Source organism: Ursus americanus, chromosome X (assembly GCF_024610735.1).
Source record: "Ursus americanus isolate L20-20 chromosome X, mUrsAme1.1.p, whole genome shotgun sequence".
Taxonomy (NCBI): domain Eukaryota; kingdom Metazoa; phylum Chordata; class Mammalia; order Carnivora; family Ursidae; genus Ursus; species Ursus americanus.
In genome coordinates, this window is record NC_142164.1 from 83,279,122 (window position 1) to 83,291,670 (window position 12,549).

General features: G+C 40.6%; 1 protein-coding gene across 2 annotated transcripts in view; it reads right to left on the reverse strand.

The window, feature by feature from the left end:
• JADE3 (jade family PHD finger 3) overlaps nt 1-12,549 on the reverse strand; it is a 131,899-nt gene that overhangs the window by 21,373 nt on the left and 97,977 nt on the right. For both annotated transcript variants that reach the window (XM_045787436.2, XM_087860278.1), the window contains 2 exons: nt 7,203-7,393; nt 4,003-4,214 (listed from right to left, as the gene is read on the reverse strand). In XM_045787436.2, coding sequence (XP_045643392.1) covers nt 4,003-4,214; nt 7,203-7,393 — 403 coding nt within the window. The remainder of the gene's footprint in view (nt 1-4,002; nt 4,215-7,202; nt 7,394-12,549) is intronic.

The window sequence follows — 12,549 nt, forward strand, 5'->3', positions numbered from 1 at the left end:
CCACAGGTTGGCAAACTACTACTTGAGGCCTGTTTTGTAAGGCTAACAAGCTAAGAATGGTTTTCATATTTTTAGAGTGATGTTTAAAAAAAAGCATATGTAACAGAGACTGTATGTGGCCCTCAAAGTCTAAAATATTTACTATCTGGCCTTTCGAAGAAAAAGTCTGCGGGCTTCTGATCTAAAGCCTGATGTTCCTCCCCTCCCTTCTCAGTTCATACAGCCCCTTGTGCCGCTCCACTTCCTGACCCCTGCTCCCTACTCAACACGGCTTCCCTCACCAGGTACGTGCTTGGCAACATGTGTTCTTCTCTACTTTGGCTGTTATGTTTCATCTCCTCAGTGAGACTGTAAGGTCATTGGGGATAGGTCTTTTATCATCAGTTTATCTGGAATGCTTTCTTTTTTTCTTTTTCTTTTTTTTAAAGATTTTATTTATTTATCCGACAGAGATAGAGACAGCCAGCGAGAGAGGGAATACAAGCAGGGGGAGTGGGAGAGGAAGAAGCAGGCTCATAGCGGAGGAGCCTGATGTGGGGCTCGATCCCATAACGCCGGGATCACGCCCTGAGCCGAAGGCAGACGCTTAACCGCTGTGCCACCCAGGCGCCCCTGGAATGCTTTCTATGCTGAGATCAAATAGGCGGCTTGGTAGTAGATTAATTTAGGTCAAGAACTGAAGCCGAACTCCAACCAGGCTGCTCTAACAACAGTAGGGCATCATTGTATAAGGTTCCTGACCTTCAAAGCTTTTCTTTCTCTGAGGTCCAGAAAGTTTGCTAGGAAATGAAAGCAAACTTCCTCCTAAAACAGAACCTCTTTCAGACCAGCAGAAGAAAAACCAGTGGTTCTAGGAATACCCTTTATCTCCTGGTCCTTCCACTGGACAGAAAATCATTTACTGAGCTGTTGTGTAGACTTATTCATGGTCATAGGATCATAGTAACTTGTATGTCACAGCAGTGGTTCTCAGTTTTTTCTAGACCACAACATGATGAAGGCTGTGGGCTCTCTTGAGAAAATTCTACACATGCATAGACATATGTTCTACATATAATTTCAGGGGGTTATTAAAACTCAGTGGCAAACATATATATGGCAGGTATAAAAAACGATGAGCATGTATTTAAGACAAGTTAATTTAGGCCTCAGTTTGAGTGTTCAATACCTGGGCTAAGAACCAAGAATGCAACATACAAAGGGACTTGGAATGCTCCCAATTTTCACATTTTTAATGTTAAAATCTCAAGTCTATTGATGTAAACCTCTCTTCTAAAGTACTGACACAAGTGTGTTACAGTCACACAGGAATAAACATCTGACATGATGTGGTGGCAGTAAGAAAGGAAAGTTATGTGTAATAAATACAGATGTCAACGTGTCCCTGATTCTGTTAAGGAGTAAACCAAATCCTCCAAATCATTTTAAGTCACTTTTCAGTCAACAGAGGGAGCTCTAACCTAAGTATCACTTCAGAAGTCAAGTGAACATACTCACTTTGGAAGAATCTCTTTTATATGAAACTTTATGTGGCACCAACATCCAGTTTTAATACATACCAGCTTATATTCTGCAAGGCCTGGTCAGGTGTCACTGTCATCACTTTCTACGTGAGGAAAGCGCGTCATTTATAGTCATTACTGGATATGTTTTCAAAAATAAAATAATATTTGAGGAGAATTATTAAGCTACATTTCATTTTTTAGTCAAGGAATCTGAAAATAATTCCTTAATATTTGGTCCCAACTGTGAAGGACAGATACTTAAAATATATACCGCTGACCTCTGTACTATTTTCCCTTCAAGCCTACAATCATTTATCTGAAAACCCTAGGGTGAGAAACATCAGGAAATTCAGAACTGCTCAGATCTTAGGGAAGTAGTAAGTACATACATGGTATATTACCTAAATCCCAATAGGACCAGGGGCAGTACCATATTATCAAATACATTAATATTTCTCTAGCAAACTATATGAGCATTTATACAAAATGGGATAAAGACTATAAATAGCCTCATCTTGGGTGAGTTCTAGTACTGCCCCTAATCAGTTCTGGTGTCAAACTTAAGCAAAACCTCGCAGTTTTCAGAGCTTTTGAAATTTCTGGAATTGTAGAGGAAGGACTGTGGACCTGTATTATCAAATATTTAAGTTCATACTTAAATGATATTTCCTCTTTCACTAAAGGTGTGACATTAATGCCAACAACTGGTAGAGTGATGATAAATTTTTCAAAGTTCACTCTTTTAAACGAAACAAGTAAAATGAAGAAGAAGATCCAATTGGTTACAGAGGAATTCTGAGTACCTTCTAGTACAGAGGGTTGGGTTAGGTGGCCCAGGCAATTAAAATAAAGTCATAAGCCCCGTTTTTTCTCAATCTCCTGCGTTACCTAGTCATTTGTTTTATTTATTTATTAAAAAATTTTAAGTAATCTCTATGCCCAACATGGAGCTCAAATTCATGACCCCGAGCTCAAGAGTCACATGCTCTACTGACTGAGCCAGCCAGGTGCTCCACTGCATCACCTAATCATTTTAGTCATTTTGTAGCCAGAATGATCTTTCTAAAATACAACTCATAGCCTTCAGGGTTGACAGGACAAAACCGAAGTTCCTTAGTCTGTCAGCGAAGGCCCGTCTCCTGTGGCTCTCATACCCCTCTCTGCGCTCAGTCTCCATCCTCCTCTACTCCACCGCACTACCTTCTGCAGCTCTCAACAGCTCCAGAGTTGCCTCCGATATACTTTGCCCGCTCTCACTACCCTGCCTGCCTGGTTCTCCTCTCTGCCTGAACACAACCTGCTGTTCTTTGTGGCGTTTAGATTCAGCTTGGATGCTACTTCTTAGAAGCTGTCAGTGATCCCCATCCCTCCCATGCACTTTCACAGCAGCATGGACTTCCAGCTACAAAAATACCTGGCCTACTGTGCGAGCTGGGCAGTACCCTTGTAGCCCCTGTACCAGACTCTGATGACCCCAGGGGGCAAAGACCATGTCTGCCTCTTCGTCACGGACTGTGTCTTCAGCATGTGGCACAGTCCTGGCACATGGGATGGTGTCACATACCTACTTGCTAGATAAATTAATGAGATAAATGAAACACACAACAGGTTCAGAAGAGGGAAAAATTACTTTGGGTTGGGGAGTTCAAGAAAAGATTTAAATCAAATCTTGGAAGTTCTGTAGATTTTTTATAGATGAAGGTGGGAGAAAGCATTTTAAATTGGAGTGTGGCCAAAACATGGAGACAGGACAGTGACAGGAACAGTCATCACTTTCCCCTTAAGTAAACTTATTTTGCTGGAGCGTAGGGCTTATGAGGGGAAGAAAAGGAAAGAGCTGAAAAGAATGTTGATATCATCATCATCATCATCATCTTCAATTAAAAAGGCATTGTGGTAGAAAGGATGACAAACTAGCTGTAAGGGCTTGGGTAGTCACTTAATCTTTCCTGGTATTATCTGTAAAACTGAGGAGTGGGATGGTCTTTTACAGTCCTAAAACTGTATGATCTTTAAAGCAGAGCGGACTTAGCTTCCTGGGAGTTATATAACGGGAGAACTGGAGAGGGCTCTGGGTGCTAGGATAAAGAGTCTGGACTTCCACCTGGAGGAAGTATAAGCTCATCAAGGTTACTAACCATGAGTGTAACCTGATGATGTAACAGGGATTCGAAGGTGGAGGAGAGACTCCTAGGCAGGCAACAAGGAGACTCCCCAGGGGACTATAAAAGTCTTGAACAAGGCAAACTCAATGGCATTAAGTATGAAGGGATACAATAAAGATCTGGGTTTAACTCCTGGGGTAAAGTTAGTAAGTAAGTCACCTTGGGGAATCATAAGTACTGTTTCTAAAGGAATTACTGAAGAACAGCCAGGCCAAATCTTTATTTTTACCCTTATTAAATGCAAATTGCTACCCAGATATGGGTGCTGGAGAGCATCACTGAGCTTCAGAAAGGCTGACCGTGGGGAGGTGGCGGTCTCCACTCTCACTAACCTGATGCACACAGATGTTACACTTATCACAGAACACCATATCATTCCCTTCTTCACTGTCTGGAGACCGGCACACATCACAGATCACATCTTCATCATACTCTATGCCTAGCCCTTCCTCTGTCTCAATAGCATGGTTCATATTTTCATGGCAATGGCGTTCCAGGACTTCTACTGTCTTTTCCATAAGATTCTCATCAACTGGCCCACAACCTGCACAGAAATACAAACAATCAATCAACCCATCAGTCAGCTGTCATTCCCAAATTACCTACTGTGAGCCCAGTGCAGGGATGGAGGGATTCTAAAAGATAAAACCATCTCTCCCCTGATCTAAAACAACTAGATTTCAAAGAATCTTTTACTAGAACTTTTCTAATATTTACCTATCATCACATATTAGTGCTTGACACGTTAAAGGAGAAATACATTTTACCACATTTCTTGTAAGACCGTTTCAATTTTCTGTCTACATCCTAACCAATCTCCTCCTAAATCTCTGTTTTCTCTTATTCCCACTGAGGGCGAACTTTCACTGAGCTTTATAATTTTGAACACTTCAATTTATAGAATAAGATAATTAGGATCACATAACTATTTGGACATAAATAATAATTCATTTTTAGCATATTAATCCCAATGAGCACATCTAACGATTATATGAGAAAATTTTCATACAAAACGATATTAAGTTATAAAAGAAAATTCTAGGTACTATGTATGTCATTATACATATGAAATACTTTGTTTTTTAAATCTGACTTCTAAAAATATCCAATCATATTTTCCAATGGCAACTATATATGAAAGAAATCTATTAGCATCCACAAAAGTCTAACTGCAAATTCTGAAATTACCTTTTTTTTGCCTCTTTATTTCCTTTCCTTCTATACTTCTAATTTTTCTTAGTCTTCCAAACTTAATAAACCCAACTAAAGATTCGTATGGTGGATACAGGCAACAACTAAACATATTTCTTTTTAGGGGACTAATGATTTTGTGAGAGCATATACATATTTAACAGCTTGTAAACTCAGGAATAATTCTGCAAATGATCCAAAACAAATTCACCCAAATATCCCACTTCATTTGTTATATAAGATACACGAAGAAACTCTGGCATCCCATATAAAAACTACCCTTTTAGTGTTGTAGATACTTATGAAAGCAAAAACTACCCAGGCAGTATGTTTCATTTTTCCAGCCAAGACAAATTACACATTTTTTTTTTTTCTGGAGTGGAGGAGGACAGTGTCTGGTTATAAGAGTACTTGGACTCAAATTCCAACTTGACCCCTGACAGGTTATTTATCCTCTTTAGGGCTTAGTTTCTTTATCTATAAAATAAGGACAATACAAACTCACTGATGTCTTGTGAGGCTGAGATGAGGTAATGTTTGTACACTGCTTAGTACGGTGACCAGTATGTAGTAAGCACTCAATTTTTTAATTTTTTAATTTAATGTTGTTTTTAAAAGTTTATTTTAAGCTCTTAGGAGCCGTACTACAGTATCATTTACTCTAAAGAGTAAAACTTGAGATAAAGCAATCCTCTTTTAAAACTCCTCCAAGCCTAAATGCAATGTGGTGTCCTGGATGGGATCCTGGAACAGAAAAAGGCCATTAGTGGAAAAACTGGTGAAATCCCAATAAAGTCTAGAAGTTGGTTAATAGTAATGTACCTGTGCTGGCTCCCTTAGCTTTGACAAATGTACCACGGTCAAGTAAGATGCTATTAACATTAGGGGAAACTGAAACTGTGAGGGGCACATGGCAACTGTATTAAATGTACACTTTTCTGTAAATCTATAACTATTCTAAAATTAAAAAGTAGATTACAAAAAGTCAGCCAAAGGGGACTAACTGCAAAATACCAAAGGGACCTTGTCCTGAGGTGGTGGCATGTTGAAGGGAGCCCTGTAACGATCATAGTGTGTACGGCTGTCATACGGTTCATAAACACAACTGCACACTGAGCCATCAGTCCACTTGATCGTGCTCTCATACTCTGACTTCCCCCCCGTCAGTCTTTTATTCTCTTCCCTTTGGGTTCGCATCCTAAGTTAACCTCCCTTCTCTCCTCTTAGAAGGCAGAGTAAGAGAAGACATAAAACAAAAAGTTTTAAAAAAAAATAAGAAGTACTGGTTACTGACAGAATAACTACCACCATCACGCTAAACTGGATTTAATACAATTTTCTGTTTTTATTCATAGGCATTCAGATACCAACCTCAAAAGAAAGAAACGGGAAAAAAAGGGAGGGAGGGAAGAAAAGTAAAACCACCGATTCTTGTACTAACAAGGTACAAATGTGATTCAAACAAAAATGACATCAATTCTATGCTTCTCCGTATCACATATGGAGACTTAAGAACCACCCCCAGTTTCATAGGACCATTTGGACCTAAACATCGCTCAGACTGAAGACTGGCCAAAGAGCTGTGTGTAAGAGTAAAGTGAGCTTCCTTTTAGCCTGGCACCTCCCAGCATCGCCGGTATGGTACTGGAGGGCACACATTTACTTTAAAACTATTATTAGGTCTACTTCCAAGATTTTTTTGTTCGTTTGCCTTTGCTTAATTTAAGTTTTGAGAATTGCATGACAACTTCAGAACTCACTAAAGGTAGTGAGGTCGCTAAGAACCGCTTTGGGGATGTTTTGCCCTAAGCCTGCCATTCTTCCGGCAGGAAGATCCCGAGTCTCACATGAAGGCATGCCGGTCACACGGGCCTGTCAGGTGCAGGGGTGCTGCCTCCTGCTGAAGTCAGAGCTTCTCCCCACCCAGCAGAGACTGCAGAGGTGCTGCTGCCCCTGGCCCGGCCCACTGATCAGAGTGCTTTTCAGGGCTGAGCCAGGAACCAGCTTCAGAATCCTCCTTAACCAGAAGTGCCATCAGCCGTGACCACTCTCACAATTGGAACTGGAAAACAATCTCATGAAACCCACATGCCAACCCTGATCTGTGCTATTCACCATGAACGAGGAAAGAAAAGGTTAGATTTAAATGTTATTGCTCTATTTCAATATATTTATGCATTTCAAAAAATGCCTCATTAAGGTAAGATCAAAGAGAAAAATAAACGAAAAGGCCAGAAAAGAAAAGAAGCCACAAGATAAAAGCAAGCTAAATGGTCCTGACAGCTTAAAAAAAATCACGAGGCAAGCCAAGGAACAACTTACTTGTGGGAAAACAACTCACCCATTTCTGCGAGATCTTGATTGAGTTCCTGGAGCCAGAAGATGTCCATGTCGTCTAGGTCATAGCGACACACAGATGCCGCCAACTCCATGATGTTGATATAGCCAGGTTCTGTGGTTTCTGAGCTGGAGCAGCGGATGTACTTCCGGGGCCGCATATACAGAACGTCCTTTACCTTCTCGGCTACAATCCTAGGAAAGTGAAAGAAAGATACTGATAAGCCAACAAACGACAGATTCTAGGCACTGACTCGGTGGGACACAGCGGAGTTGAATGCTCTTCTTTTCCAACTGAGAGGGATGGCAGATCCCTTTCTAGAAAGTAAATGGTTCTACAAATTCAGTTTTGTCATCTGCTGTGAGCAGTCCGACTGCCAATGAAATGCTTCACTTACCCTCATAGCTCCTGGGCCCCTATTACCAGTCATTCTAATAGATGCTGCATTGTGTGTTCTTGGTGCAACAGCTACCACATCCGGTTAGAAGGGGAAACCAAGGAAGAGATGATCCCAGCACAAAGGCACAGCCAGATTCCACACCAAAGATAGATTTCAGCTAAACCCATGGTTTTCTGCCACAGAGGCAATACTGGATGGTGGTAAAGAGTACAGGCCATAGACTCGCACAAGCCTATTTTCTCTGCCACTTATTCGCATAGTGATTTTGGGGAACTACTTCATTTCTATAAGGTTCAGTTTTCCTAGCTAAAAAACAAGGACAAAAGTCATATATTATGATAAAATAATGTCAAACTTGTAGGGCTATTATGACAATCACACAAAATAAAATATATAAAGTGCTTAGCTTAGCGTATAGTAAAAACCAGATGTTCAACAATGTTATTGTTGTTATATTTCTTATTATTTTCACTATTTATGTAGATGAGGTAAAGCCAAGAGGCCATGGACTTATACAAACTCCAGGCGCTTCCCAGCCATATGTGATAGTGACCAGAAGTCTGAGCAGGGTAACATGATGGGATGAAAGATTCCTGTTCTTCCATCAACTTCTCCAGCAGGCCTGAGCAAACCCATATTTCCCCTCCTCCTGACACTTAGGAGCCCAAGGCAAGGAAACCAAACAAGGGAAGAAAAAGAAGTTTCTCATACCAATAACTTATTCCATAGTCAATGTTTTAGATACTCCACAAAGCATCAGAAAATACAAACAAGAGGAAATATGGATTCTTATTCCCTGGCAATTTAAAAGAACAGAGTGGGCACTCTAAAAAAAGAGAAAGAAACAGATATATGTATCATAAAATAGTGAAAATTGTTTCCCTGGAAGGCTTCTGGAGCTAATTTCTTTACTCGAGTCACTATATATGTAGAAGGATTCAGAAACATAAATGCATTCATATGAATACATGTAAGTATATATAGACATAGTCCACCTTGTATATACGCAGTAAATATTTCTTCCTAAGCATTCCTCCAAAAGGTTACAATTCCACATAATATATGTTGAACAAAGTTAATAATGACATGCATTTGCACATTTTGATTTTCCTACCATATGGAGTTTTTAAAGCCAAAGGCAACAAATATTTGAGGAAAAAAACAGAACCCTAAAATATTAATTGAAGCTAAAAATTTGGGAACTGCTGACAGAGGCCTGCTTCCAATTGAAATGAACCCAACTGAAAAGGACAAGACATGCATATGAATTCTCCAGAGACAATGAGATTAAAATATGCTATGCTTATTTGGTGCATGGCCTATGGGGTAATTATAGAATATCTAATTTTTTCTCAAGATTCATCTTGTTCTAAAAGGAAGAATATTTTGCTAACTATTCATATCAATTGTCTCAAATCCTCTGTGGAACAAGGTAGACTATAAATGTTCTTGAATTAAACTAATATGTTTATTAAGCTTCTGGAAGAAACCTCAGGATAGGCATATGTGTGTGTGTGTGTGTGTGTGTGTGTGTGTGTGTGTGTGTGTATGTTTAAGTTTATCTAGGTAATCTCTGCATCCAATGTGGGGTTCAAACTCACGACCCCGAGATCGAGAGTCACATGCTCCTCCGACTGAGCCTGCCAGGTGCCCTGAAGGCAAATATATTTTAAATAAGACATAAAAGCCATCAGCCATAAAGAAGAGATTTAAAAACTTCTGTTTACCACCAATATATAATAAACTCTTACAAATCAATTAGAAAAAGACAGACAATCCAATTAAATAGTGGGCAAGAAACTTGAATAGACACTTCCCAAATAAGGCTATCCAGATGGCAAGAAAACTTTTTAAAGGTTTTCAATCTCATTAGTTACCACAGAAATGCAAATCGAAATCATAATTACTATTACCTAGCAGAATGGCTAAACTTGGAAAGACTGACCAAAAACTGACATTAACTTAAGTGTTTATAAGGAAGTGGAGGAAACAGACTTCTCCGACACTGCTGGTGGGAGTGTGAGTTGGTACAACCACTTTGGCAAACTACTTGGCAGCAGATATCATAGCTGAATACACATGTACCCTAGGACCTAGTAAACGCAATCTGGGGAATATGCGTAACAAAATAGTATACATATGTATACTAAGAAATTAAAAATGTTGGGACACCTGGGTAGCTCAGTTAAGCGTCTGCCTTTGGCTCAGGTCATGATCCCGAGGTCCTGGGATGAGCCCCGCATCGGGCTCCTTGCTCAGTGGGGAGCCTGCTTCTCCCTCTGCCTGCTGCTCCCCCTGCTTGTGCTCTGTTTCTCTCTCTCTCTCCTTCTCTCTCTCTGACAAATAAATAAAATCTTAAAAATAATAAAAATGTCTATATTAGCTGAAAACGGGAAGCAATCCAAATACTTATCAAGATCAGAATGGATAAAATGCGGTATATTCACACAATGGAACATGATACAAGTGAAACTTAATGAACTACTATGTGCAACAGCATGGATACACCTCACAGCCATCATGATGGACAAAACAATCTCATCTCAGTGTGAAGTTAAAAACTGGCAAAACTGTCACCTATGGAGAGGGAGGTCAGTTACTGGGTATGAGCAGGAGGGCTTCTGGGGTGTTGGTAATGTTCTATTTCTCGATCTGGGTGGCAGTTAAACAAGTGTATTTAATTCATGAAAATTCACTGAGTTATACAGTTATGCTCCAGTTACTTTTCTGTGCATATATTATACTTCAACACAAAATTTATAATGATAATGATGACAATGATATTATGTCACTCATCTTTTCAAATGTATCTTGAATCTAAGGACTGAATCTATGACAGTAAAAATATCACAGTCTGAAACGGTAATACTAAAGGCAAGGAAATGCACGGGGTAAAAGGTGAAGTTAATTCAAATATCGCAAGGAGAAAGTTATTTTTTTTTAAAGATTTTTATTTATTTGACAGAAAGAGAGGCAGAGAGAGAGGGAACACAAGCAGGGGGAGTGGGAGAGGGAGAAGCAGGCTTCCCGCTGAGCAGGGAGCCCGATGTGGGGCTCGATCCCAGGACCCTGGGATCATGACCTGAGCCGAAGGCAGACGCTTAACAACTGAGCCACCCAGGCGCCCCAGGAGAAAGTTTTATATTTATAATGACAGAGGGGAAGGTCTATGAGAATTAGTGAAAAATATTACTTCGGGATTTTTAAAAAAATGCAGCTTTAACATCTTCAAGTACCTGTAACGTTGCTACAGCTGGGGGAAATTCCAGGATTATCCCTGGGTCATTTTCTTCTCTGGCCAATATATTCTGGGTATACAGACATTCTTTGAATGGTCCCCAGACCAAAGGAACAAATCAGCAAAAGCTCACAAGCCCAGAGGTATGAGCAATTTTGCTAGGATGGAGTTAAGTAAGTGCAGTTTTTAAACTGGATGCTTGAATGTAAATGAGTGTTGCCGTAACTTTCTGAGTGACCTCCCTTTGGTAAAAGGACCCACAACCGTGCCTGCTTAGCTCCACAGACAAAAAGGCCTATCCACCTGCTCCTCGGGGTAGGCCAGCTACTTGTGGCCCATGTGAACACTGCTGTGACACTGAGGAGGCAACAAAAGGAAGCTGTAACCACTCTAACCTGACCTATGGCCTCCTCCAGTATCTTATGCACGACTGACTCCGCAGTGTGTCTTTGGTTGATATTTAGATCAGGTAGAGACTATGCTTCGTTTCTTAATGAGTGGATTAGGATCCTTTGTGAATAGCACAGAAACGGCACAAATATCGTGTCATTATGGAGTTTTTAAAGGCTTGAAATAAGTATCTTAAAAGCGACCTAAATAGGAAGCCCTTGTAATAATATCTCCAGGAGTAGTTTCCCAAGTTTCCCCTTGTTAATCTTGCCACTCAGGCTGACAAAACTTCTCTACAAAACTCCGTGCCTCATTTATGAAACAAAGGACAATTATAAACTCGGTGACAGCTGGCATTTTCAAAATCTCACATGCTCTTCTACAATGTGACTTTGCTACTCTCCCATCAGGTGAAGTCTATTTCTCCTCTTGAATCAGGGAAGGCTTGTGACTGTTTCCACCAACAGAATGTGGCAGAAGTGATGCTATGGGAAGTGCGAGGCTGGGTCATAAAAGGGAATAGAGCTTTTGCCTTGTTGACTGGAACACGTGCATGTGCCTTAGGCCTGTAAAAAGTCTGCCTGTGCTGAGACTTTTATGCTGTGAGGAAATCAAAACACACGGTGAAGCCATGTACAGTCTACACCATCCCAGCCCAGGTGACAGACATGTTAGTGAATAAGACTTCAGATGATTCTAGCCCCCAGGCCACTGAGTCACCCCCAAATTTCAAGTCTTGCTGGATGAGGCCCTAGATATCACAGAGCAGAGATAAGCCATTCCCGCTCTGCCCCACGGAATCCATGAGTATGATAACATAGCTGCTTGAAGCTGCTAAGTTTGGGGGCAGTAGTAAATGGGAAAACCACCGAAGGGCTGTTTTAAACTTTAAGTAAGATGTCTGTACGAAAGGGCTCTGTACGCTGTGCTTCTTACTGATTCTCATAATTGAAGGCAAGACTGGAAGGCTGCTGCCGCATGGAACGGAACAGGAAAGGAGCTGTGGGGAGAGTGGGGCAAGGAGAGCAGGGGGAGGTGAGGGAGGCATGAGGATGAAAGGGAGCAGTGGAGTGGGTGGCAGGCTTGAGCTCCCATTCATCATCAAGGCCGTTCTTCCTTTGACTTACTATGTGGAATCTGAATATCTTTTGAACATAGGGCCGAGAAGATCTCCTTTAAGACTAATGATGTACTATATGTTGGCTACCTGAATTTAAATAATAAAAAAAGACTGAATATGGCGTATGAGGTAATGAAGAATCAAAGATGACTCTAAGAAATTTGGCCTGAAAGACTGAAAAGACAGTTAACAGTAGGAAGAA